General features: G+C 55.9%; 1 protein-coding gene, 1 long non-coding RNA gene and 1 pseudogene across 9 annotated transcripts; 2 read left to right on the top strand and 1 right to left on the bottom strand.

Moving 5' to 3' along the window:
• The first annotated feature begins 8,048 nt into the window (after positions 1-8,048).
• Positions 8,049-8,594, top strand: LOC104675475 (annotated as a pseudogene). The gene has a single exon (XR_749785.2). The product of XR_749785.2 is annotated as a 40S ribosomal protein S11-like (transcript).
• A 1,641-nt stretch (positions 8,595-10,235) lies between these two features.
• On the bottom strand, positions 10,236-12,128 carry LOC104675478. Its single transcript, XR_749786.2, has 3 exons — positions 11,946-12,128; positions 10,807-10,893; positions 10,236-10,530 (listed from the first exon to the last, which is right to left on the bottom strand). It is a non-coding gene; the product is annotated as an uncharacterized LOC104675478 (long non-coding RNA).
• LOC104675477 (cytochrome b561) lies at positions 11,625-27,041 on the top strand. 7 transcript variants are annotated; one of them, XM_030923752.1, is made up of 6 exons: positions 11,625-11,644; positions 21,577-21,791; positions 23,234-23,332; positions 23,595-23,698; positions 24,149-24,306; positions 24,789-27,041. In XM_030923752.1, exons 2-6 carry the CDS (start codon positions 21,590-21,592, stop codon positions 24,979-24,981), a joined length of 756 nt encoding a protein of 251 aa, XP_030779612.1. In that variant the 5' UTR covers positions 11,625-11,644; positions 21,577-21,589; the 3' UTR covers positions 24,982-27,041. The 7 variants fall into 7 exon arrangements, with proteins under 7 accessions (XP_030779612.1, XP_010378373.1, XP_030779613.1 ...); XM_010380071.2 differs by having other exon boundaries at positions 11,639-11,743; XM_030923753.1 differs by lacking the exon at positions 11,625-11,644 and adding an exon at positions 12,103-12,299.
• The last annotated feature ends 394 nt before the right edge of the window (positions 27,042-27,435 follow it).

Below are 27,435 nucleotides of genomic sequence, written 5' to 3'. Positions count from 1 at the left end.
TTGAGTGAAGGCTTGGGCTACTCCGGCTGGACAGTATCAAGTGTTACATTCTGTAGAGCCAGGATGTTCCTCCAGTCCTTTAATCCCAAATATTTTGTTTTGTTTTGTTTTGTTTTGTTTTGTTTTGTGGCAGAGTCTTGTTCTGTCATCCAGGCTGGAGTGCAGTGGTGCAATCTCAGCTCACTGGAACCTCTGCCTCCCGGGTTCAAGTGATTCTCCTGCCTCAGCCTCCCGAGTAGCTGGGACTACAGATGTGCGCCACCACACCCAGCTAATTTTTGTATTTTTTATTGAGACGGGGTTTTACCATATGAACTCCTGACCTCGAGTGATCTGCCCACCTCAGCCTCCCAAAGGGCTGGGATTATAGGCATGAGCCACCACACCTGGCCTAATCCCAAATCTTAAACCTGCTTCTTGTTCTGCCTCTAGTGAAATCAAAGATCCCTCTGCTGCTGTCCCTATGGGAATGTGGACAGGGATGACACCTCTCACCAGCTCTGGGTGGCCCCTCTGGTCCTGCCCTTCACTGTCCAGCTCCTCAAGTCCTCCTCAATTCCCCTCTTCTCCAGCCCTACTGCCACTGTCCCCACCTGAGTACAGACCTTCATAATTTCCCACTGGGCCCCCTCCTCTGGTCCCCCCAGTCCCTCTCCTAGTCCATTAATTAATTAATTAATTAATTTTATTTTATTTTGAGATGGAGTTTCGCTCTTGTTGCCCAGGCTGGAGTGCAATGGCGCGATCTCAGCTCACTGCAACCTCCACCTCCCAGGTTCAAGCGATTTTCCTGCCTCAGCCTCCGGAGTAGCTGGGATTACAGGTGTGCACCACCACACCCGGCTAATTTTGCATTTTTAGTGGAGACGGGGTTTCTCCATGTTGGTCAGGCTGGTGTTGAACTCCCAACCTCAGGTGACCCGCCCGCCTCAGCCTCCCAAAGTGCTGGGATTACAGGCGTGAGCCACTGCACCCGGCCCCTAGTCCATTTTTATACACAGCTCTGAGGATGCTCCAATCTGATGACAGCATCTGCTCACTTAGCGCCCTGCCCCGGCATCTCATTGCCTTGGGGATAAAATCCACACTCTGAGAGTCAGTACAAAGTTCTCAGCATGGCTGCTGCCTCCTCCATTTCCCCAGGCCTTGCTCTACCACAGGAGTCCCTCTCTCAGCACCTCCCGAAGGCCAGCTCCCGGGCAGGGCTGATGGTGATAAAGTGTTCAGTAGTCAGCAATAAAGAGGGAAAAAAAGCAATACTGATTCATAGATATGAAATCAACCAGATGTATCAGCCAAGTTGCCAGCACTCCTTTCTTGGTCACAGTATCTTTTATTCCAAACGTCCTTTCTATTTATTTTTTGTAGTTGAGATACTATTACTTCTTTGGTAAAATGGTGGTGAGAACAAAGGACTATTTTTTTAAATGTCCTTACTTGGCAAACTAAAAAATGTTTGTAGCTCTAGTAAGACTCCATTTTCATCTTGACAACTCAGTGGTCTGCGAGGGCTGGCCCACAGGCGGCCACACAGATGCGGCTCCCTGGGCCGTTTACTCTTCTGCCAGAAATGCGCCCCCCCGACCCCTGGCTTGCTCATTCCCCACCATCCTTCAATGCAGGTCTTCCTTGACTTTTTTTTTAAGATGGAGTTTCGCTGTTTTTGCCCAAGCTGGAGTGCAATGGTGCAACCTCAGCTCACTGCAACCTCTGCCTCCCGGGTTCAAGCAATTCTCATGCCACAGTGTCCGGAGTAGCTGAGATTACAGGCATGTGCCACCATGCCTGGCTAATTTTTTGTATTTTTAGTAGAGACGAGGTTTCACCATGTTGGCCAGGCTGACCTCGAACTTCTGACCTCAGGTGATCTACCCGCCTCTGCCTCCCACACTGCTGGGATTACAGGTGTGAGCCACCATGTCCGGCCTTCCCTGACCTTTCTTCCCCCAAAGCCCATCCTTGCATGAGTGCATCATTCAGAACTCAGCACTGCGACCATTTGCACATCTGCCTCCCCAGGGACCTCGGCTGGTGGAAACCAGGCCCCCTCACATTTCCTTTTCCAGAGCCCAGCCCAGCCCTGCTCTGACTGCCCATACACAGAGCAGGTTTGCAAAATACCTGACAGGGAATGAATGACTCCAGCTTCCTCCTCAGCAGCAGGTGGAGGTGGGGCTTGGGGCACCCAGGCCTCTGCTGGCTTCACCTGTCCGTGCCCGTGCAGTTGAACTGGGCTCTCCAGGCACTGCCTGCCTGCTGGGCCTCAGCACCACCGAGGGCTTCAAGGGCCCCAGCTGGGTGCCACGGACCCCTCTCCAATTCCACTAGGAGATCAGGGGCTGGGGTGCCTCATCTGGCCCTAAAGCCCCATGACACTGACCTGGTGCCTGTGTGATTCTTCCTCATCGTTCCCAGACAGGGGCCAGAAAATGGAATGAAAGCAGCCACTCTCTGAAGAGCTGGAGACCATCTGCCTCTGGAAGCCCAGGGAACCTCGGCTCAGGCAGAAGGACAGAGACTGAGGGAAGGGAGGAAACTGTGACAGAGAAGCAGAGGAGGGTAACAGAGTCAGGGAAGAACAAAACAGCCTGCAGTGGGAGCAGAGACAAAAATGTGGGGGACCCACAGAGAGGGGAGGGAGGGAGGGGAGGGGAGGGGAAGAAGGGAGGGAGGGGAGGGGAGGAGGGGAGGGTGGGACAGCTGCCGTCCAAGTGGCCGTGGGAGCCTGGGGCTGGGAGAGGCACCCTCCTCCTGTTGGCTTCTCATACAGTCTCTATCAGGGGACCCAGGACACAAGAAGCGAATTCATCTTTGGGTCCACTCTTCAGCTCTAGAAGTCTAGGGCCTGGCTAGGTCCTCTGAAGGGGTCTCTGGCCCCAGGCAGCTTCCTGCCCCCCTGTGTGGCCCCCCAAGTCCTTCTCAAGAGCCCTTCGGTAAATAAATTCACTGGAAGACATCAATGATTGGTCATATGAGGTGTTCCTAGGGGAGAAAATGACATTTAGTTTTTAGCTCACTTGGAGCCATTTGCTTTAAGAAGCACCTCTTGGCCGGGTGCGGTGGCTCATGCCTGTAATCCCAACACTTTGGGAGGCCAAGGAGGGTGGATCACCTGAGGTGAGGAGTTCAAGACCAGCCTGGGCAACACAGTGAAACCCTGTCTCTACTAAAAATACAAAAATTAGCTGGGCATGGTGGCATGTGCCTGTAATCCCAGCTGCTTGGGAGGCTGAGGTGAGAGAATTGCTTGAACCCAGGAGGTGGAGGCTGCAGTGAGCCGGGATCATACCACTGCACTCCTGCCTGGGTGACACAGTGAGACTAGGTCTCAAAAAAAAAAAAAGGAAGCACCTCTTGAGAGAGCTTTTCCTGCAGATGTCACAGGCAAAATGTCTCATGTTGTGGGGAATGTGGCAGTGGACTTCTGGGGCCAAGCCGAGGCCCCCACATTCCATCCCCCTTGGGAGCAGGGTGGCCGGGTTGACAGATGTGCAGAGGAGGAGAGAAGTGGGGCAATGCCTTTTCTCTAATGGTCAGCTGGCGGGAAAGACTCCAGGGGCTTCTGAGGAAAGACCCTAAGAGGAGTCTGGATGGGCGTCAGCTGGGGGAGGCTGGTGCTGACCTGGCACCTGGGCACTGTGGCGGTGCAATGGGGGACAGCGTGGGAGGTGTCATGGGGGGTCTTTACACTGGGTACTAAAGAGCTTAGGAGCCTGAGCTACCTGGTATGGGGCAATCACATTTGCTGCTGTGTCCAGGCAAGGAGGAGCAGCTGGGCTTGGACCCCACAGTGACATGAAGTGACCAGGACTGAGCACTGGGCCAACGTGAGCCCCAGGGGTGCTTGGATTTATCAACTGAAGAAGGGCCTATGGAAGGGGAGAAAACAATTCTCTAGACAGATGAGAGCACCCGGTCACATCCACCTGGACCTGACATCATAGCCCAGACTGTGCAGGAGCACTCACAGAACTAGAGTGGGGAATGACTTACTAGAGCCTCTTCCAACAGCTGTGGGCCCTGGAACCTAAGAACCCACCTTTGGAGAACATTTTTGGGTCTGAGAGCTTTGAGGCCAGGCCTTGAGACAAACCCACCCAGAAGCCCTGAGCTACTTTTGCTGTAAGAGTAGGAGGGCCCTGCCCCTGCTCCAGGAGCCGTCCCTGGATCCCTGGAAGAGCAGGAAACACTGACTGATCCATAGGGGCGATGAGGCTAGAGGCTGAGATCAGCCGGAACAGCTGAGCCTGTGATTCCTCTGGCTCCAGGCCACCTCTAAGGGTCTCCCCGTGGCTGAGAGGGATTAGAGGACTGTGGCTTCTTGGGTGAGGGAGCCTCTGGGTTACAGTCACCGTGTCCTTTGAATCTAATCTGCTCTTGACAAGGATCAGCTGACCTGATAGGGGTGCACAGCAGGAGGCAACAGCCAGGGCCAAGAGAAGCATAAAGGATGGAGTAGAGGAGGGAGCAGAGCAGGGTCAGGTGAGATCTCTCACTCAGGACAGTTGTGCAGCTGACTTGCTGAGACCTTGGAGTGAGTCGCCAAGGTCAGTGTGCCCAGTTGGGGCATCTTCCAGGCTGTGGCTCTGTCGCCCTGCAGTTTTGGTTCAGAGCAGCCACCACATCCTCACTGCTGTCCCGAGATGAGAAGTGGGGTGGTGAACCAGGGGCTGGGTGTGCGGCCAGAGCTGGAGCAGCTTCAGGAGCCAGGTGAAACCTAGTAGCCTCACAGGCTTTGAACAAAGTGCAGGAGTCCCAGCCCTGCCGTTTATGGCGGGTTCCTGGAGGTGATCAGTCATTATCAGCAGTGTGTTCACTCTGCTGATACCATCCAAGGCCATGATCATCCCTCACCCCAGGCCTCGCACACTTGCTTCCCTGTCCTGGACAGCCGGGGCTGTTCCTGCTCTTCGCTGCCCCTGGCACTCACAGAGCAGCTGACTGACTGACCTTCCAACTTAGGGAGAAAAGTGAGGAGGTGGGGAATGAGGACACGCTGGGGACACAGCCTCTTCGTGATTTCCTTCCTGGAGGGGAGAGGTGGCCAGGGCAATGCAATGCTGGGGCTGCAGTACCTCTGCTCAGCCGCAGCACTGGCTGCAGGGCAAACCTTCAGGGCCGGAAGAGGGGAGCTCAGCCTGATGTCCAGGTTTGCTGGCATGTGAGGGACGTGGTCAGGCACAGCTACAGCCATGGGTCTATGGACGGTTCCTGGATCCCAGGACTCGCTGGTGGGGTCCCTGATACACACCTCACGTCTTCAAACTCTGCCCTCTCTGATGGCCTGTTGGCACTCCTCCTGCCTATCTCTGCATACTCAGCAACTTTCCTCTTTGATGGGGACAGGAGTGGGGGAGGGCAGGGCAGGATGGAGACACCATGCATATTCCTGCTTAGCATCTTTGCCCTCCCTCTTCCATCCATGGGAGTCACCTTCCCTAGACCTTCATGTGGCCTGCAACCCCACTTCTCTCTCCCAGAGCCTTCCTAGTGCCCCCAAGAAGCGCCTGCCCTTGCCTGATGCCCCGTCCCCTTCTGCTTTTTCCTCATGCTGCTTGTTAGGTTGAAACATAACACCTGTGTTTCAAAACACGTGCCGTCAAGTTTCTGTGCATGTGTGTGTGTAGATATACACACACACACATGTATATGTGTGTATATATGTCATTATGTGTAGTATGTTGCTTTTTTTTTTTTTGAGACAGTCTCACTCTGTTGCCCAGAGTGTAGTGGTGCAATCTCGGCTCACTGCAACCTCCGCCTCTTGGGTTCAAGCAATTCTTGTGTTTCAGCCTCTCGAGTAGCTGGGACTGCAAGCATGCACCACCATGCCCGGCTACTTTTTTTTTTCCTTTTTGTATTTTTTTAGTGGAGATGGGTTTCGCCATATTGGCCAGGCTGGTCTGGCTGCCTTGACTTCCCAAAGTTCTGGGATTACAGGTGTAAGCCACCACACCCAGGCGTTAGATTACTTTTTAATTCCCTGTCTACCCACTTCTTGCAAGTTACATGAAAGCAGACACCTTGTGATGATCTATTACACCTTGTCTGATCTATTACTGTCTCTCCGGGGCCTAGGACAATGCCTGGCACACAGCAGGTGCCAGTAAGCCTTTGTTGGAAGAAAGGAAGGAGAGAAAACGGACCTCCTCTAGATTGGATCCTTGGCTCCTGTGTGCTGATGCGCAGCCTGTGACCCGGGCTCTGCACTGCTCCTCTGGCTCCAGGGAATCCTCATGGAAAGGGGGGCCTCCCCAGAGGGCTGCCCAGGAGTGAAATGGGCATCTAGGGAAGCCCACTCCTTTGGCTGCCTCTTGCCTTGGGTGCCCAGGGCTACCGTGCCACCTCCTTTGTGAAGCTGGTCCCCAGCCCTGCTTATCAGCCCTATGTCCCATTCCGTTGGCCCAGCAGAGGTAAATGTGACTAAGTGGCTTAACTGGGCCGGGTGTGGTGGCTCACACCTGTAATCCCAGCACTTTGGGAGGCCAAGGCGGGTGGATCGCCTGAGGTCGGGAGTTCGAGACCAGCCTGACCAACATGGAAAAACTCCGACTCTACTAAAAATACAAAATTAGCCGGGTGTGGTGGTGCATTCCTGTAATCCCAGCTACTTGGGAGGCTGTGGCAGGAGGATCGCTTGAACCCGGGAGGCAGCGGTTGCAGTGAGCTGCCATTGCACTCCAGCCTGGGTGAGAAGAGTGAAACTCCATCTCAAAAAAAAAAAAAAAAGGGGGGGGGCTTAACTGTCCTTGCTCTCATGGCCTCTCCATCCCTCTTGCCTCAGTGGTATTTGGCTGTTTTTGTCTGTCTTGTTTTTCCCAGACTGAACCAGCCTTGGGGTTAACCAGGGGCAGAGTGACAACTCACAGGCAATGACATCCCTCAGCCTCCTTCCCCCCGTATTCCAGAGGCTGCAGGTGACTCACGGTCTTCGTCGGTGACTCCGGAAGCCTTGCAGGTGCCCTGCCACTTGGCCGCTGTGCTGCAGGCTGCTCTGGCAGGTCCTGCCAGGGCTACTGCTTTCCTGTCCCCTCCCCTGAAGCTGGGAGATGGATTTTCTCCCTGAGTGATTAATTGGTCTATTTTAAGCTCATCAAAGTAGCCTCGTACTTTCAAGTTTCTCATGGAGCAGGCCCGGAAGATGATACCCGCGGGCTTAAGGCTGCTCCCACTGCAGGATACGGGGTAAGGGGCTGTCTGTCAATTGTGAGGTCCCTCAGTGCAGTCCCCCTCCTGAGATGGACAGGTCTTGGCTCCTGCATGCTGATTCTGCAGCCTGTGGCTCAACTCTGCACTATTCTCTGGCTCCGGCAAATCCTCATGAAGATAAGCCCGGGAGCCCTAAGAGTTGCAGGTTAGCCTCCCACAGCCTTCACTTGCATCATCCTTGCTCCTCTAGCCAGGGACACTCCTGCCTCCTCCCTGTCTCTGCTGGGTTAACACCTGAGCATCTTCTGGCTCGATAATTCTGTCATGACCCAATATGCCTTCCCTGACCCTCACATCCGGGTTGAGGGCCCTCCTATGCCCTGTATCTAATCCTGGTTTTCCCTCTGTAAGCCGGTCAGAGATGGGATTGGGCAGAGTAGTTTCAAAGGCTCTCCCCAAGTGTCTGTGCAGCTCCCCTGACTTGACGGCCCATGAGAACGGGGTGGTGCCTGTCTTGTTCACTGTTCCCCAATATCTCACCTAGTGCCTGGCCCAGAGAAGGTACAAAAATAAAACTCTTCTAAGAATGAAAGGTGTGCGTTTGAATCTTATAGTGTCTGAGGACTGGGGATCCATCTCTTATCCCTTTGTATCCTCTGTATCCTCTGCTGCCCAAGGTCGGGGCCTCTGCCTGAAGTCCCTGCTGAATGAAGGTTAACTGGTTCAGAGATGAGGGAGGAAGCTATTGCCGGGAGGGGCTAGAACTGCAGGAGGCCCTGTCCCTGTCCTTCCCACACCCAATCAAGAGCAGTAGGATTGTCAGATGAAACACAGGACATCTGCTCACATGTGAGGAACACATCTTTTTTATTTTTTCTTTTAAGACAGATTATCTCCCTTTTTCGGGCGGCCGGGAAGATGGCGGACATTCAGACTGAGCGTGCCTACCAAAAGCAGCCGACCATCTTTCAAAACAAAAAGAGGGTTCTGCTGGGAGAAACTGGCAAGGAGAAGCTCCCGCGGTACTACAAGAACATCGGTCTGGGCTTCAAGACACCCAAAGAGGCTATCGAGGGCACTTACATTGACAAGAAATGCCCCTTCACTAGTAATGTCTCCATTCGAGGGCGGATCCTCTCTGGTGTGGTGACCAAGATGAAGATGCAGAGGACCATTGTCATCCGCTGAGACTACCTCCACTACATCCGCAAGTACAACCGCTTCGAGAAGCGCCACAAGAATATGTCTGTGCACCTGTCCCCCTGCTTCAGGGACGTCCAGATCGGTGACATCGTCACAGTGGGCGAGTGTCGGCCCCTGAGCAAGACAGTGCGCTTCAACGTGCTCAAGGTCACCAAGGCTGCCGGCACCAAGAAGCAGTTCCAGAAGTTCTGAGTCTGGACATCGGCCTGCTCCCCACAATGAAATAAAGTGATTTTCTCATTTAAAAAAAAAAAAAAAGATTATCTCTCTGTCACCCAGGCTGGAGTGCGGTGGCGTGATCTTGGCTCACTTCAACCTCCACCTCCTGGGTTCATGCCATTCTCCTGTCTTAGCCTCCCCAGTAGCTGGGAATACAGGCACCCACCACCATGCCCGGCTAATTTTTGTGTTTTTGGTAGAGATGGGGTTCACCACATTGGCCAGGCTGATCTTGAACTCCTGACCTCAAATGATCCGCCTGCCTCAGCCTCCCAAAGTGTTGGGATTACAGGCGTGAGCCATGGCACCCAGCCAGAATACATCTTTAGCATACTGCATGTAATATCTGGGAAATGCTCATGCTGAAAAAAATAACTGAATTTGAATTTTTGTTTTGTTTTTTTGAGGGATCTCGCTCCATTGCCCAGGCTGGAGTGCAGTGGCACCATCCTGGCTCACTGCAACTTCCGCCTCCTAGGTTCAAGCAATTCTCCTGTCTCAGCCTCCCAAGTAGCTGGGACTACAGGTGCCTGCCACCTCGCCCAGCTAATTTTTGTATTTTTAGTAGAGACAGGGTTTCACCTTGTTGGTCAGGCTGGTCTTGAACTCCTGACCTCAGGTGATCCACCCACCTCGGCCTCCCAAAGTGCTGGGATTACAGGTGTGAGCCACTGCGCCTGGCCTGAATTTGAATTTAACTGGGAATCTTTTTTTAAATTTTTTCCTCTTCTTTCTGAATCTGGTAACCCTAGCAAGGGAGAATTAGAATTGACTAGCCAGGTGCCAGGTGGGTCTGCGGCCTGGGTCTCCAGCTCTCTCTCCACATTCTGCCTGCTTCCTTGATGCTTCCCGCTCCTTAAATGTTTTCTGTCAGAGACCAGGGGGCACTCTAGGCCTGGCTTCCCAGCAGTGGAATCCAGGAGCACTCCTACCTCCCAACCCCTGCCCCAGCTGCCCTCCGGATGGTCAGGGAAGGCCTGAGGAAGTGATGTTTGAGCTGAGATTTGAAAGAATGTGCCCAGAGATGATCCAGGAAAGAACATTCCATGGAGAGGTGGGAGTGAACTTGGTCCATCCGAGAACAGAAAGGCTAGCGTGGCTCCGTGGTGTGGGAAGGGAGGGGAAACACGGGAGTGGAAACATGGGAAATACAGTCAGCATTTCTTTCTTTCTTTCTTTTATTTTTTTTTTTGAGACGGAGTCTCACTTTGTCGCCCAGGCTGGAGTACAGTGGCCGGATCTCAGCTCACTGCAAGCTCCGCCTCCCGGGTTCACGCCATTCTCCTGCCTCAGCCTCACCAGTAGCTGGGACTACAGGCGTCCACCACCTCGCCCAGCTAGTTTTTTGTATTTTAGTAGAGATGGGGTTTCACTGTGTTAGCCAGGATGGTCTCGATCTCCTGACCTCGTGATCTGCCCGTCTCGGCCTCCCAAAGTGCTGGATTACAGGCTTAAGCCACCGTGCCCGGCTTCTTTTTTTTTTTTTGAGATGGAGTTTTGCTCTTGTTGTCCAGGCTGGAGTGCAATGGCAGGGTCTTGGCTCACTACAACCTCTGCCTCCCGGGTTCAAGTGATTCTCCTGCCTCAGCCTCCAGAGTAGCTGGGATTACAGGCATGCGCCACCACGCCCTGCTAATTTTGTATTTTTAGTAGAGATGGGGTTTCTCCGTGTTGGTCAGGCTGGTCTCGAGCTCCCAATCTCAGGTGATCCGCCCGCCTCGGCCTCCCAAACTGCTGGGATTACAGGCGTGAGCACAACTCAGGAGGCCCTGGAACTCATCTTGGGCCATTCAAGAAAGGGCAGGAAGGGTCCTCTCCTTTCCCACCTTTCCTAAGCTGAAGGAGTGCACACTTCTCAGACTTTCAAGGCAGCAGGAACGGGGTTACAAGGTAGTCTGGCAGCTGGCGCAAGCCCTCTGGGCCCTAGTGCCGGACAGCAGTTTGGTGGCATTGCCTGTTCTTTAAAATGGGTTTGGGTGTAGCCATGAGCCTCCGCCATGCAGCGGGTGTGCAGGCCTCTCCCTCCCTCAGAATATCCTCACCCACCCCTCCCCACTTGAAATAGGCCCTTGAGAACACTGCTGGCAGGGAGGCGGCTGTTCTCCCTCCTAAGGGAAAAGTCTGCAGCCCAGCGCTGCAGGGCAGTGGGGTGAGGGGGAAGCCAAAGTGCCCCCACGACCCCTCAGCAGGAGTCTCTCCTGGCTTTGGAAGGGGCTGAAGGCCCAGGGCTCTCACCAGGGAACTCAGTCCTGCTCAGCCGGTCTGGACTCCTCCTCCAAGTCCAAATCCACAGACCAAACAAAGGACATGGCTCAGTTCCACCTTCAATACACAGGGAATCTGCCTGTTAGCACGCTAAGGAAGCTGTTTCTTACCTTAAATTATCCATTAATTTCCTCCAACTGAAAGATACTCTAAAAATTTTCTGTTGTGGGAGGGTTTAAGCTTGGTCCCTCTGAGGGGGTGGGCCCTGCTGTGTCAGCCCGTTGTGTCTGCCCGTGGAAGGTGTGCCATGTGCCACGGTATGCCATGTGCAGTGGACACGCCTGTGTGTCTCGCCTGGCGCTGGAGACTCTGCTCTCTGTGTACTAAGCGAGTACTGGAGTCCCAGGGCCTACCTTGCCCACTGCCTGTGGGAAGCCCACAGTTTACACAAAGTGCATTCAAGTAAGCAGGTCTCCCTGCCCCCCCAGCCTCCCAGAACATTGGTGCGCGGAGGGCAGGTGGGGGAGGGCGTTCCTGAACGGAGGCCGGTTTCCCTCTGCCGGGAGGAAACCCCATTTCCCTCCTACCCCTAGGCGCTTGCTACATCTTGCCCGGCATCAGACAGGAAAGAACCTTTTGTTCCCAGCTTGTAGGAAGTCTGAGCCGGACCCCTTATCTACCCACAGCGCTTCCTGGACCGGAGACCTGGACCGGGCTCCTAAGGGGCTGGCTCCCGGTCTTGGTCTTGGCCTCGGCGCCCTCCTTTCTCCGTGCTTTGGGCAGGGGAAGCTTCGGACGGCAAGGTCTCGGCTTTCGTGAGAGCCTGGTGGAACCGGTGTTCCCCGCAGGCTACTCTGCGGGGGCGGGGGTTAGTCCCGGCCTTCCCGGCAGTGTCGTCTCCCCGGTGGGGGCTGGGGACGTACCCCCAGAGCTCCCGGAGCAGCGCCGTGGCCAAGGCCTGAACCCGGTCTGACATCTAGTGGCCTCCTGGGCCCGGGCGGGGCGACAGCAGGGCAGGGAAGAAGGTGGAGGGCAGAAGGGGAGGCGTGGAAGGAGAAAATCAGGAAGCAGGGGGCCAAACCGGGGAAGGGCGGCGGGTCTCGCCCCTGGCGCCCGCTCTTCTCCGGGCCCGTCCCGCCCCCCAGGCCTGGCTGACCCCAGGTCCTTACATGCGCAGTCGGGGCTTGCCCTGGCGAATCCCGCGGCCCTCCATCCCCGCGGGCCGCAGACCCCACTCGCCCACGATCGTGGGGACCTCGGACGGGGGTCGCGAGGCCGGGCTTACGGTGACAGCGGTTCGCCTACGTGCGAGGCCGGAGCTGGCAGGGCCCATTCCCGAGCGTGGCTGCAACCGCTGGGGGCTGGCACGTGCGGGCAGCCCCGGGGGCCGCGTGCGCCACTTCCGGCCGGGGAGGCCCCGCCCCGCTCGCCACCCGGTTGCCATGGCGACGCCGTCGCGCCAAGGCCCGCGGAACCGGCCGAGCGATCCGGGCGCGGCGCAGGGAGGCTCGCGGGACGCTCGGGTAGGCGAGGTAGGTGGCCGGGCCGGGTATGGGAGCGGAGCGCGCAGGGGTGCGGGGCGGGGTGGCCCAGGTGAGCCCCCACTGCGCAGAGAGGGACCACGCCGGGCTCCCGAGTCGCAGCCGGCCTCGCACCTGCCCCCTGCGGCCGCACGCCGGACTGCGGCGCCGACCCGCACCCTGGGTCCGAGGGCTGCAGGGCTCGCCTGCCCTCTTGGAGCCGCAGCCTCTCCCGGTCCAGGAGGCCCCCGCCCTGGCCTGCCCGGGTGCCAGGTCTCTGCTGAAGTTAGAACCGAGACCCCCGCTTGCCGGTGACCTCGAGTTTGGATCTTTGCTCCTGCGCCGCGTTCTAGAGCAAGGTAGGGTGCAAGTGGACCAACCAGCCTTTGCCACGGCTGCCCTCTTGAAACCTGAAACCGGAGCCACCGCCTCTTGCCCGGACGCAGTAGGGCCGGGGCTGCAGCATGGAGCCGCAGGTCCCCGCCTGTGTCTCCCGACGCCCCCAGCTTCTGAGCGCGAGGGTGGGAGTTTCCCGAGTGGGAAAGCCCCACTCCTTCAGTGGCCTTGGTGGGTCTGGCTGGTACCAACTGCGTTGAGGGCGGAGCTGCCGCCACGTTGACACCAGGGAGATGGCGGGGCCACCCACCCTCCCTCCCTCCCTGCCCCGTCCCCGACTGTATCACGAAGTGAGGATCATCCGTGTGGATCTAGGGCCCCCTTCCCAGACTTCTCCTTTCTGGTGGCTCCCCTCCTCTCATTCATTCCACTTTGGCAGGCTTTGTGGATTTTCTGACTCCGTAAATGAAGTTACATCTAGGGCGCCTGGATTCTACCCCTTTGTTTTAATAGCTAATGAAACAACAACAACAAGAACAACAACAAAGATTTGCCACCTCCTCCAGTTGCCTGTATTTCTCCTGTAAAATGTGGTGGTGGCAGGAAAATATGAGGCGGCGGCAGCCCCACCTCTTGCATGAGGAGCCTCCTAGAGCTGGAGGTGGAACCACCCTGCTTGTCCCTCTCCCGTCCCCTCCCCTCCCCTCCCCTCCCCTCCCCTCCCCTCCCCTCCCCCATGTTGGCCAGGTTGGTCTCAAACTCCTAACCTCAAGTGATCTGCCCGCCTTGGCCTCCCAAAGTGCTAGGATTACAGACGTGAGCCACCGCGCCCAGCCTTGTACCACTTTTCTGCCCTCACCACTTTCCCTTGGCAGGCAGAGCTTGGGCTCCTGCTAATACCGGGTGGTTCAGTGACATAAGATCGCATTGGTGGAAGGGAATGAGAAATGAACCCTCTCTAAATGCATAACTTCACTGGGAAAAAGCACTCTACTGTCTGAGCAAATCATAAATGAATTTTGGGAATGTAAAATGTCACAGACTAAAAGCAGACCATCCTGTGTTCTTCCCAGCCCCAGGAGCTTCTGCTTGGTGTGGGGGGCTAATGGTGGACAGAAAGGGAGTGTGGATTTATTAGAGATGGCTGCCATCTGGCTCTCTGTGGCCCCAAACTTTGTGTCAGTAGTGCCACTCTTCCTAAGGTGCTCTTAGGATCAGATTTCGTTTTTGTAAGATTGCTCTTTGATGGAATGCTCACTGTGTGGCAGGCACTGTGCTGGGCACTGGCACACGTTTATCTACTTACTCTTTCTGTGTTCAATAAGGTAGATCCAGATATCCTTCCACTTTATAGATTAGGAAGCAGGCTGGGAGAAGAGACTTGGCTTGTCCAGGAGCTGATGGTTTTAAATAGCCTGTTTTGAAATCACATCTCTCTAACCTGGGCTGCACTGGGCCTTTCATGGGCCCCTTCTTCCATAAAGATAAAATAATAACAATTGGCCGGGTGCGGTGGCTCACGCCTGTAATCCCAGGAGTTTGGGAGGCTGAGGTGGGCGGCTCACGAGGTCAGGAGTTCGAGACCAGCCTGGCCAATGTGGTGAAAGCGCGTCTCTACTAAAGATAAAAAAAATTGTCTGGGCGTGGTGGCGCACGCCTATAATCTCAGACTCTGGGAGTCTGAGGCAGGAGAATCGCTTGAACCTGGGAGGCGGAGGTTGCAATGACCCGAGATCTTGCCATGGTACTCCAGCCTGGGCAATAGGGTGGGACTCCGTCTCAAAAAAAAAAAAAAAAAAAAATTGGCTGAGCTCTGTGGCTCACGCCTGTAATCCCAGCACTTTGGGAGGCCGAGGTGGGTGGATCATGAGGCCAGGAGATCGAGAACATCCTGGCTAACACGGTGAAACCCCTCTACTAAAAAAAAAAAAAAGAAAAAAAAATTTAGCCGGGCATGGTGGTGGGCGCCTGTAGTCCCAGCTACTCAGGAGGCTGAGGCAGGAGAATGGCATGAACCTGGGAGGCGGAATTTGCAGTGAGCTGAGATTGTGCTACTACACTCCAGCCTGGGGGACAGAGCGAGACTCTGTCTCAAAAAAAAAAAGGAAAATAATAATAAAATTATACAACTGTATTGGTATAAAGACAAGTATAGGCCGGGAGCGGTGGCTCAAGCCTGTAATCCCAGCACTTTGGGAGGCCGAGACGGGCGGATCACGAAGTCAGGAGATCGAGACCATCCTGGCTAACCCGGTGAAACCCCGTCTCTACTAAAAAATACAAAAAATTAGCCGGGCGAGGTGGCGGGCGCTTGTAGTCCCAGCTACTCGGGAGGCTGAGGCAGGAGAATGGCGTGAACCCGGGAGGCAGAGCTTGCAGTGAGCTGAGATGCCACTGCACTCCAGCCTGGGCGACAGAGCGAGATTCCGTCTCAAAAAAAAAAAAAAAGAAAGACAAGTATAATCCATACTGGATTAAAATTAATTTTAAAAACGAAACATTTTAGGGCTGGCTCATGTCTGTCTGTAATCCCAGAGCTTTGGGAAGCTGAGGCAGGAGGACTGCTTGAGACCAGGAGTTTGAGACTAGCCTGTGCAACATAGTGAGACCCTATCTCTCCAAAAAAAAAAAGAAAAAATTAACCGGGCATTTTAGCATAGCTGTAGTTCCAGCTACTTGAGAAGCTGAGGTGGGAGGATTCCTTGAGCCCAGGAGTTCGAGGCTGCCATGAGCTATGATCATGCCACTATTCCAGTCTGGGTGACAGAGTTAGACAGTGTTTCCAAAAAAAAAAAAAAAAATTAATTAAAATAAGTTTTTAAAAATTGCAACATTTTCCTCAACCCTGAATGTTCAGTTTTTTCTTCTGATTTTCATGGAAATGGAAACATTTTTGTTTGTAAGCATTCAGAGTCCTCTGTTTTGTGGGAGAAAGGAGCTCAGTGTTTGACTTCAGGCTCTGCTGCTTCCTGGGTACCTAGTTCCTTGGTCCAAGCAGCCTGGATGCCCCGGGTCCCTGGGCTGCCTGGGCCAGGACAGCCACCCCAGGAGAGATGGAAATGCAGCCCCTGCAACTTGTTGGCCCGCCTATAATGCCTTCTCTCTCACACTTTGCTCAGGGCCTGGTGTCTTTGCATGCACCAGGGCTTAGTGCCATGCTGGTACCGGCGTGGGGAGGATGCAGGAGGACTGGCATGGGACGGGGAGCACCGCCTGGGAAGCCTCTTCTTCCTGGGGCTACTGGGGTGCTGAGAAAGTACCCTAATAGCTCACACCACGCTTTGCTTTCTCCTTCATCACGTGGTAGGATGTTCTAGGGCAATTGAGCTGTTTTCCCCTTCACCCATCAAGAAGAGATATCAGCTTTTCCCCAGTCACAATCTTTCCTAACTCAATTCAGACCCTGCTGTTGATAAGGAGGGCTGTGGCCAGCCCAGGCTACCCACTTTCCAGCCTCCCCTGCTCCGCCTTCCGCCCCCGAGGCTGTGCACCATGTGCAGTATCTGGTCCCCAATAATGAGATTAGTCCTGGTCGCCTTTTAATAAAAAGCAGTGGGTGTGGGGAGGGAGAGTGATGCTTGGCTCGGTGAAGCTTTGCGGGCCATGCTGTCCTTAATACGCTTATTCCATTAAGTGGAGTCTGGCTGCAGGTGGGGTGAGTGGGTGGGGACAAGGGTGACTCTGACAGCTCTAAGCTCCAGAAACTGCCAGAGATCTGTCACCCTCATCCTGAGCTCTCACAGAGGAAGGCAAGTGACTGTGTGAGGGGCTGTGTGAGCCCCCTCTGGTCGCAAGGTTCTGGTCTGCAGGGCAGCGGAGCCCTTGGGGGTGGAGAGTGGCAACTTCCAGGCCTTGAAGCTGCTGCCCACAGTTCTGCTCTGAGAACACAGAGGGTCCAAGAACAGCCGGTGTCCCAGGGCTGCCCAGTGAGGAGGGAAGGGTGAGAGAGTGTTCTCGCTGTCAAGACTGGGAAATGAGGGCCACGATTCAAAGGCTTGCTTCCTAGGGAGTAAATCTCACCCGATGTCCAGGTGTGCAAATGCAGCAGACACATTTGTGGGTGGGTCAGATTCTGTCCAGAGATATCAGAATGTCTATCCCTGTACACCCCCATCTCTGGCATGGGACACAGCCCTTCCCTGCACACAAATGGGTTATCAGTTATGTCCAATGAATGGCCTCGCGAGAGCCCTGTTGGGAAGGGATTATCTGCTCATCTCCTGTAAAGCACAGAGCCACACTCAGAACCTACGGACTGAGATCGCCTGCAGGCCAGCCACGGGCTTTCCTGTCATCCTCACGCTTAGACTTTGAAGCCTTGCCTTTGAATTGGAAGCAGGCCGCTGTCATTCCAGGGGCCCCTGTTCATCTCTGGCTTCCATCCAGATGACCAGGGGCCCCGGGTCCCTGGGCTGCCTGGGCCAGGACAGCCGCCTTAGGAGCAAATGGAAATGCAGCTTCCGTGGCTTGTTTGCCCTCCTGTAACCCCTTCCCTCTCACCCTCAGTCAGGGCCTGCTGTCTTGCACGCACCAGTGCTTAGTGCCATGGTGAAACCGAGGCGGGGAGGACGCAGGAGGACTGGCACAGGAGCGGGGGCACCGCCCCGGGAGCTTCCCCTGCGTCAAAGCAGCTTCCTCAGTGAGCTCCAACACAGATCCTTGCTGACTTCAGTCTCTGGAAAGCCTGACAGCGCCACCCTAGTGCCCGGGCCTTGGCAAGGCCAAAGCCACAAGCAGGCAGCCACTGTCCCATAGGAGAGCTGGAGACGCTGCCACCCACAGACACCAAAGCAGGGGTGCTGTCTTCCGTGTGCACACTGGGACGGTCTTGGAGGCCCAGATTAGCTCCTGGCTTGAACTTACATCACCCTTACCTGAAAATCTGCGTCGGCACCGCTCATCTGCATGCCCCTTGAGGGCAGGGACCAGGCCCCTTCTGTGTGGCCCCAGCACCTGGCCGAGTGCAGGCGCGTATGGGTCGAGTTGAGCTGCTATTTGCTGATGGGAATTTAGGGGCATGTCGCTTGTCCTCTTTGAGCCTCTATTTCCTGGCCTGTCAAACTGGGGCAATGCCCCTGTTATCCACACAGTGTCATTTAAGGGTGACATGAGAGATGGCATGAGGTACCCAGCACAGGGCAGGTGCTTACAGGCTGTGGGATCCCCACCCTACTGACACACCAAGCACATGTCTGCCCTGCCATGGTGGGGATCAAACAACGTTAGGGTTCTGACTCCCCGGGAGGCCAGGCCGGGCATTTCACTGTAGGATGTTGAAGCCGCAGGCAGTCGTCGCTGCGAGAAGAGAGCCTGGCTCTGAGGTCCGCTGTCTTCTGGGGAGCCTGGTGGGAAGGAAGGAGTGGGCAGCGGCCCCTCGCTCTGCCGGCCTCTCCTGCCCTTTGTACTCCACGAGGCGTGAGGAAGTTGCCAGGTCGCCCAGCAGAGGGAGGGGTGATGTCCCCTCTGTTCTTCCTAATTTGTTGCTAATCAGATTCTGCTTGCAGCCGGGCTCTCTGGGAATGAATCTAATAAAGGAGGCGGTGACCTGGAGAGGACAGACGACAAGTGACCGGGGGGGGGGGGACAGCACTTCTTTCGGTACATTTTCCTGTTAGACTCAGTATTAGAGACCCAAGGATTCCCAAGGAGGAGCAAGAACGTCCCTGCCTTTGAGGAGCAGACAGGACACTGCCAGGGTAAGGAGGCTCCGGGAGAGGGGACAAAGTGATCTGCTCACTGTGGTGTCTGGGGAATGGAGGCAGGGGTGTGGGGTCCGCAGCAGGAAGCCAGGCTGGACCGTGTCCTTGGATTCTGTGAGCCCAGGCGTCTCCTCTAGAGGGCCTAGTAGGAACAGTGGGGGCTGCAGATGGAAATGGGCAGGATCATGCCACGCAGTTGGCATTTCACTGGCACTCGGGGCCTCTTGCGCAGGGGACAGCATGACCTTGGGAGCTGGCTTTGTCCCTGGCATGTCTGTCATGTTGAAGAGGGAGAAGCTGCAGGCCCTGACTTGGGTGTGGCAGTGAGGATGCTCAGGAGGGAAGTGAGGGGAGGGGCCCCAGCATGCGGCGACCTGGGCAGCCTTCTGTGGAGGAGCTGAGGTGTCACCTGGGCCTGGAAGAAGGGCAGCCCCACTAGCTAGTGGGGAGGGCGTGAGAGAACTTGGTGACGACGGAAGAGGAGGTGACTTGGGACGAGCTGGGTTTGAAGCATCTGTGGGATGTCCAGGTAGGGATGAATAGTGAACTATCAGAAATGGGGCTTGAATTTGGGGTGGCGGGGACAGAACTGATACCCCTGTAGGTGACAGATTAAGACAGAGGCAGGAGTTCCAAAAATAGGATTTGTTGTTGGCTGGGGCTTCTGGAATCCCATATTCCCGCCCACCCTGGAATGTGGATTGAGGCTGTGTTTCTGGGAGATGATTTGACGGAATGTGTCAGAAATCTAAAACAGAACCTAGCCCTTGTTTCAGGACTCCGTGCAGAGAAGTTTGCAAACATGTACACATCCTGTTGTTTATTTGGTGGAAAACTGAAAGCTAGCTAAATGCTGAACAATGGGAACTAGTTGGCTAAAAAATGGCTGTGCAATGCAAGAGTGTGAGGTTTACGGAAACGATGATGTGGGCGCATATCCATTGACACAAACATCCATGTGTGCTACACCCTTAGTTAAAAAGCAGGTTAGAACATGGCACGATCCTGCTTCTATAAAAGGATGCATATGTGTTTTGTAGGAAGAAGTTGTGTGAGGATATAGATCAAGTGCTGACGGCCTGTCATTTTACCTTTTTTGCTGATCCATATTCTACTGTGGTGCATGTGGATTATTAACACACACACATCCTTTTTTTAATCAAGAAAAAAATTTTTTTTTGAGACAGAGTCTTATTATATCACCCAGGCTGGAATGCAGTGGCGCGATCTTGGCCCACTGCAACCTCTGCCTCCCCGGCTCAAGGGATTCTAGTACCTTAACCTCCCGAGTAGCTGGGATTACAGGTGTGAGCCGCCATGCCTGGCTAATTTTTGTAATTTTAGTAGAGATGGGGTTTCACCATGTTGTGGCTGGTCTTGAACTCCTGGCCTCAGGTGATCCACTTGCCTTGGCCTCCCCAGGTGCTGGGATTATAGGTGTGAGCCACGGCACCCGGTCCACACCCCCCCCGCTTTAATGGTGGAGTTGCCAACAGTTGTCTGATGTGGCGAGAGAATTGGAGAGCAGAGAAGGAGCCCATCCCTGGGAGGGACTGAAAACCAGCTCCTGGGCACTGCAGGGCAGAGCGTGTGCCAGGTATGAAGGGGGTCAATGCCCCTGTGCTGGCCACTGTCCCCCTAGTTCTGATACAGTTGCTGCCAGGAGAGGCTGGACTGAGTCGAGGGGCCAGTGGGGAACTGTCCAGGGCGGGTGGGGGGCAGCAGCAGTGCTCTGGGGTCTGCTTGTGGTGGCCATGGTGGTGGCCATGGTGGTGGCAGTTGCAGTGGCAACTGTGGGCCATGGCAGCACTTTTCCGTGGCGCACAGGCCTCTGTCAGGTGAAGGGAGAGCAGGTGAGGCCATGCTTGTTCTCCTCCTGCGGCCTCTTCCCCCATCCCCAGCTGCTGGGTGCTCTCCTGCCTGGCACGAGGCTGTGCAGGCACTGGGCACTCCCTTGGGCTCCTAGCAGGGCCTTCTCATTCCTGCTTCCCTAGGAACCACCCGCTCGCCTTTCCTCCTGGAGGGTCACGTGGGGCCGAGCACCTGGGACAGCCGGGCTGCGCTCTACCCAGCCCCCTCATAGGCCTTGTTTCTGGGGGCCTTCAGTTTTGGAAACCTCACCTAAGGGCCCCTCTAGAGTGCGGGTCCTCCCCGCCCCCCGCTTGGAGGGGAAGCGCCCCTTCCCTGTGTGCTGACAGGTGCCTGTGTGTAGCACAGTCAGTGCACTTCTATTCTGCAGGCGCGGTGGGGGCGGGGCGGGAGGGGGGGTTGGGGGAGCGGGGCTGGCTCTCCTGGGTGTGGGGTGGGGAAGCCTCCTCATCGCCAGCGTGGAGTTAAAAACCGGGCTAGGGGAGGGAGACTTCCCATTTCTCCCCAGATGTATTTCATGATGCGTCTGGAGAAAAGGTGTGACCAGTCCCTTCCTTCCCTTCAAGGAGTGCGCTCGCCTGTGTAACTCACCTGTAAAGCCCACCCAGGGAAGGCCAGGGCCTCATGAAACAGAAAAGAAAGCCAGGCACTGGGCCCTTGCGCTCACTAGAACTTGGGGTGTCTTTCCTTGCCCCTTCACCGCATATGGAACTCCTGGTGTCGTGTCCCAGGTCACGCCTGTCCCTGTGGGGAGGCTGGGCCCCCCCTCAGCCACTCCTGAGACTTAGGACCTCTGCCCATGGACGATGGGTGGGAAGGAGCTTGGGGGTGGGAGATCGAGGGCTGTTTCCAGCAGGAGCCTGGGGTGAGGGTGGCAGGGCACCATGGGAGTAGCTGCGCCGCATCTCAGGGTGGCGTAGTGCACATCTTGCAGGAGGACATGTGCATCTCAGGGGGGCTGCTCGCATCGGGGCGCCGTGTGCATCTCGGGGGGGCTGCGTGCATCTAGGGGGACTTGCGCATCTCCGAGTGCTGTGCACATCTAGCGGGGGTGGCTGTGCGCATCTGGAGGGGGCTGTGCGCAACCTGGGGGGGTGTTGCGTGCATCTAGCTGGGGTGGCTGTGTGCATTTCGGGGGGCTGTGTGCATTTCAGGGGGGCTGTGGGTATCTGGGGGGACCGTGCTCATCTCCGGGGGCGGCTGTGCGCATCTTGTAGGGGGGCGCTGTGCGCATCTTGGGGGTGTGCACATCTCGGGGGGTCTGTGCGCATCTTGGGGGGCTGTGCACATCTGCGGGGGCTGTGTGCATCTCAAGGGCTCTGTGCACATCTCGTGGTGCTGTGTGCTGCTCCTCTGAGCTTTGCTCTTTCTTGCAGCGTTTGCCTCAGCATGGAGGGCGGGGCCGCGGCATCCACCCCCGCAGCGCTGCCTTACTACGTGGCCTTCTCCCAGCTGCTGGGCCTGACCTTGGTGGCCATGACTGGCGCTTGGCTCGGGCTGTACCGAGGCGGCATTGCCTGGGAGAGCGACCTGCAGTTCAACGCGCACCCCCTCTGCATGGTCATAGGCCTGGTCTTCCTGCAGGGAGATGGTGAGTCCCGTGGGCCGCTCCTCTGGGCCCGGGCTTGTGGGGGTCCCTGAGAGGCAGTTTGCAGGGGTCTTGTCACCCCTGCGGTCTCTTCTGTTTGGACAAATCTAAGATTCTAGAAAAGGCACACAGGCCGGGCGCGGTGGCTCAAGCCTGTAATCCCAGCACTTTGGGAGGCCGAGACGGGCTGATCACGAGGTCAGGAGTTCGAGACCATCCTGGCTAACACGGTGAAACCCCGTCTCTACTGAAAAATACAAAAAGCTAGCGGGGCGAGGTGGCTCGCGCCTGTAGTCCCAGCTACTCGGGAGGCAGAGCTTGCAGTGAGCTGAGATCCGGCCACTGCACTCCAGCCCGGGCGACAAAGCGAGACTCCGTCTCAAAAGAAAAGACACACAGAAGCTGGTTCAGAGCCTGGGGAGATGGAATCCAAACCCAGGCTCTGAGGTTGGTGGGTGGCAGCTCCTCTCCAGCCTGGCCTGGCATTTTCACCTCGTTTCCACACACAGCATCCAAGGCAGGCGCTTCATGCAGCAGAGGGAAAGGAATGGGGCTCCGAACCAGGCCCTGCTGCAGGGGTGGTTTGAACTGAGGGAAAAAAAGTAAGCACATGTGAGAGTTTATAGGCGTGTGTGCGCACGTGCATATGTGTTGTTGGTCTTGGACTTGGCAGAGCTAGAGGCCTCCCCCTGGGGCAGGAGCAAGGCAGTGCTTGGCCTCCACCTGCCTTCAGGCCAGGTATCCTGGAAGCGGAATCTGCATCTGGTTGACTGGCTCTTCCTAGAGGTGGTCCTGGTGACAGCCACCCCTGAGCAGCAGAAAGCTAAGAGGCATTCCTCATGTGACCTGGCCTTGCCTACCGCTTCTGGAAGTGGGAGATCAGGCTGGGATCACAAGGTTCTGCTTGGGAGCCAGAGTGGGATGATCTGCTCAGGCTTAGGTGGGGGCCTGTGTGAGGAGCCACGTGGCTAACAGGTCAACTCAGAGGCTGCTTGTTGCCTCAGTGTGACCAACAGTGGACCTCAAACACAGCCTGGAATTTGCAGGACATCTAACAAGAAGGTAGGTGGGGTGGGGTGTCTGCTGGGCCGGGCAGCTCCTTTAGGTGGGGATGAGGGCAGAGGCGCTGCCTTCACTGCCTCTCCTGGTGGTGGGGACTGTGGTGCAGCCTCCCGCCCTGCCCTCTTTGAGTGTGCACAGCTGGGGAAGGTTGGAGGGTGGGGGAGGGGTGTTAAGGTGCACACAGCCTTAGGTGCCCTCAGAGAAGGCCAGGAGCTGCCCAGGGTCCCCAGGGAACCTGGCTTTCTCCTCCGGTTCCTGCAGCTAGGCTCCTGCTGCAAGCTGTCAGCTCACATCACCTCTCCACCAAGGTGCCTCCTTGCTGCGGGGGCAGGAGGCCTCACTGCAGGCGGATGCACTTACGTTCCCTCTCTCACCTCTCACAGCCCTACTGGTTTACCGTGTCTTCAGAAATGAAGCCAAACGCACCACCAAGGTCCTGCATGGGCTGCTGCATGTCTTTGCGCTCGTCATTGCCCTGGTTGGTGAGTTCGTGGGCGCAGCCTTCCCCGCCCCCTGCCTGTTTCTTCGGGTATGGCAAACAGCCACTTTATCTGCTCTGTTCCCTCCCCAGAGCCGTGATGGGCCCGCCCCCATCCCAAACATCCCCTGCAGGGCCACTGGGTGCTGGCAGCCATTGAGCTGGGACTAAAGCCCAGAAGTCCCTGCTAGCTGGTTCCTTGGGTCATCTTATCCCTTCCTTTTCCACGTCCAACCCTGTCCTCATATGACCTATCTCTGGCCCAGGCTTGGTCGCGGTGTTTGACTACCACAGGAAGAAGGGCTACACTGACCTGTACAGCCTGCACAGCTGGTGCGGGATCCTTGTCTTCGTCCTGTACCTTGTGCAGGTGAGTCCTTCCAGCACCCGGGGCCTGTGGCCACCTACCAGGGAGGTGGGAGGGGCAGGGGAGCTGGGCTGAAACGTGCCTCATGGAAGGGCCTGTTTTCTGGGGTGCGTGCAGGTGAGAGAGCTGTCTTCCCAGGCCTGTGTGGGTGCAAAGCTAGGATTGGCGGCCAAGGGTGCGCAGCTTCCAGGCGCCCCATGGCAGACTCAGCATGTTTGACCACAAGCCCAGCTTTCCGAATCTGCGAGTGTGCCAAGGCCTCAAGTGCTGGGGGACGGGTCCCTTGTCCCTAAGCACTTAGTACTCCTCCCACCACCGTGCTGAGGAGGGAGGAAACCAGGCAGGGCTGAGGGGCTTGCAGTCGCCATGTGGGCGCGTGGGCGTGGACCTGGGCTGACCTGGGCTGCTGGGGTTGCCGCCGCCCTGTCCCAGAACCACCTCCTTTCCTTCTAGTGGCTGGCGGGCTTCAGCTTCTTCCTGTTCCCCGGAGCTCCGTTCTCCCTGCGGAGCCGCTACCGCCCACAGCACATCTTCTTTGGTGCCACCATCTTTCTGCTTTCCGTGGGCACCGCCCTGCTGGGCCTGAAGGAGGCACTGCTGTTCAGCCTCGGGTGAGTGTCCTGGGTGGGAGGGGCAGGACCTGGGCCACCCCTGCAGAGACCTCACCCTGCCCTCGGCTTCCCCAGCTGTGGCTTCCTGAGCCGTCTCTTGTGGCCTCGCAACTGGTGGCTGTAGTTATGCTTGCTAAGATTTGGGTGCATGGGGCTTGGCTTTGGTTAGCTTTCTTGATTTTATCCTTTCAAAGAAACTTCTGGGCTATGGGCACCCTATTTATTCCCATCACGCAGTAGGATCTGCAGAAGAACTGCTTAGAACTAGAATATTGATACAGATTTTTACATTAGAGATTGCTGGTTTTACATTAGAGATTGCTGGAGATTGCTGGTTGGGGGTGGGGGGTGGTCGTTCTCTTTGGGTACGGTAGGGAGGCAGGAGCTGGTGCTGGAATCCCTACGACATCTTTAAGGTCCAGGATACGGGCATTTGGCCTGTGACCCCTTGGGCAGCTTCTCCCTTCCTCTCACCCCTGCAGGGACAAGTACAGTGCGTTTGAGCCCGAGGGCGTCCTGGCCAATGTGCTGGGCCTGCTGCTGGCCTGCTTCGGTGGGGCGGTGCTCTATATCTTGACCCGGGCTGACTGGAAGCGGCCTTCCCAGGCCGAAGAGCAGGCCCTCTCCATGGACTTCAAGACGCTGACGGAGGGAGACAGCCCCGGCTCCCAGTGATGCACCGGCCTGGCGCTGGGGGTTCGCGGGGTGTGTTCTTGCCCACTCCTGCTAAGGCATCTTCAGGATTGCAGGCTCCGGAGAGTGGCTCTGGCAGCAGGCGGGTGGGTGGGCGCAGCTGCGTCTATTTGAGTGCTGCTTTCTGGGGTCAGGTCTCTGCCTCCTCTGCTTCTCCTTTCTCTGCTGCTATAGACCAGTTCATTGTGTGTAGCTCCCGTATCTCTGTTGCCCCATTCAGTGCAGAAGGCTTTGGGTAGGACTTCGGGTGGTCAGTCCTGGTCGCAGAGCACAGGTCTTTAAAGAAGCGAGACAGGAGGACCCACCCTCCCGGCAGCAGATGCCTGGGGCAAGGCCAGGGGAAACTGGGGGGGGGGGGGGGGGCCTCAGGGACAGGCCTGGAAAGGCCATGATGGCTGCTGAATTCAAACAAGGAGTCCCTCCAGCCCGAATAACATGTGACACAAATGGGCCCAGCCTTTGGCAGAGGAGCAAGTGATATGATGTGTAAAGTATGTTGGTGGTGAGAGCAAGGTTCCCCAGGAGAGGGGAGGGACTGGCCCCTGGGAAGCTCTGAGTGAGGCTGTGGCCCAGCTGTAGTCCTGACCTTCCTCTTCTTTAACCCTTTAGCCCTAGGACGGCTTTGGTGGGAGAGGGGATAGAAGCCCATGACTTCAGACAGACTTTCTCCTGGCAGATGGAGGCAGGCCTTCTCCCAGGCTCCTCCAGACATGGGAGTTGGGAATAGGGGGCACCTTGCAGCCCCTTCCTGCTGGGGCTCCCTCCTTGCAGCACCCCTCTTGCAGCTCAGCTCTGGTTTCCTTTCCCAGGCTCACCCAGGCTCTGCTCAGGCTGGGAGGCAGAGAGCACAAACTGTAGAATGTTTTAAATGAAAAACCGCTGCTGCTGGCTGTGGCTGGAGCCCCTGGGGCTGCTGGAGCTGCTGCCTCTGTTCTGGAGGACGAGCCTTCTCCTTCCCTGGTGTCCATCTTTCCAGGAAGTCAGGACTGAGGCAGAACCAGGTCATCCCCTGTGGCGTCTGCACATCACTGCAGCCCTTTAGAGTGTCCTGTTAGCTGAGCCACCATTGGCTTCGGCCCGGAACTAGTGTGAGTAAAACACTAGTTTTTGATCAAGACCATCCTGACGAACACAGTGAAACCCATCTCTACTAAAAATGCAAAAAATTAGTTGGGCATGGTGACGGGTGCCTGTAGTCCCAGCTACTTGGGAGGCCGAGGCAGGAGAAGGGCGTGAACCCGGGAAGTGGAACTTGCAGTGAGCCGAGATGATACCATTGCACTCCAGCCTGGGCGACAGGCTCAAGAAAAAAAGAACATTGATCATGTGCTTGTTGGATCTGGTGACTTGGTGACTGTTCTCTCCCTGTTTTCCTTGTTTTTGGGGGTTTGAGGAGCATGACTTAGCTTGAGACAGACACAGTGTACTTCAGTGAAGAACTGAATACAATTTCCAAACCTGATGACCTTAGAGAAAGGGGCCAGTGTTCTCTAATGCTCGCATTTCCCGTAGTTGGCACTCGCATTTCCTGTAGTTGGCTTTTGCTGTGGCTTCTACCTCAGGCAATGTCATTTCTGAGAGCAGGTGGTTGTAGTCCAGGCCCCTCCCCAGCAGGGGCTGCCCAGGCTCCTTCCAGCCCCTTTCCCCACCTCCTCTCAGCCTGCCCGGATGACAGTGTTCGCCTCCTGTTTAGACTGTACACTCTTCAGGGGCAGGGGCACCGTCAGTTCTTTCATCAGCTGGCACGCACATGTATAGTGAAATGTTTACGTTCGAGAAGACTCTGCCTTAGACAAACTACCAAAGTACAATCGTGTCTCTCCCTAGCCAGAATGCTACAGAGAGAAATGGAACCTTAGGTTAGCAACAAAAGTCTGTAAACGGGTCTGTTTGCCAAAGTGAACACTGGATGACTAAGGAACCGAAGAAGGCCCCCAGAAGCAGATTTGTGGTGGGTTATTTTATTTTGCCTGTGGCCAATCTTCTGTGAAATACAATGTGCTGTTGGTGCAACAGATGATTCAATAAATGTCTACAGCAGACCTCTTGCCTGTTATTTTCCTTTAATGTGGTAATAAAAGGAGCCAGAGCTTTTAGCAGCCAGAAACATGACGTTAGCTCTAGGCCTGAGAGAAATTGAATATCCGCAGGCTGGGCACAGAAGGTAAAGTGATTAGTGATATTGATCATTGCCTAGGGTCTGAAAAGTCCCAGCGGTTGTCCAGTCTCCACCCAGCAGAGGCAGTGTTTCTACGTAGTTAGCTAAACCCTTGCTCTCAGCCTGAGAGGGTGGCCTGGAGGGTGGAGCTGCAAAAGCCTAAGAGCCTTGGCAAGGAGAATCTCCCAGTGTTTAATGGACCCCTTTCCCTCTGAAACCAGTCTTTTTGACCCTTAACAAGAGGAGCAAGGATTTTGGAACAAGCTGAGATTCCACTT

Source organism: Rhinopithecus roxellana, chromosome 19, assembly GCF_007565055.1.
Source record: "Rhinopithecus roxellana isolate Shanxi Qingling chromosome 19, ASM756505v1, whole genome shotgun sequence".
NCBI classification, from domain to species: Eukaryota; Metazoa; Chordata; class Mammalia; order Primates; family Cercopithecidae; genus Rhinopithecus; species Rhinopithecus roxellana.
This window is presented reverse-complemented; position numbering and strand designations above follow the sequence as displayed.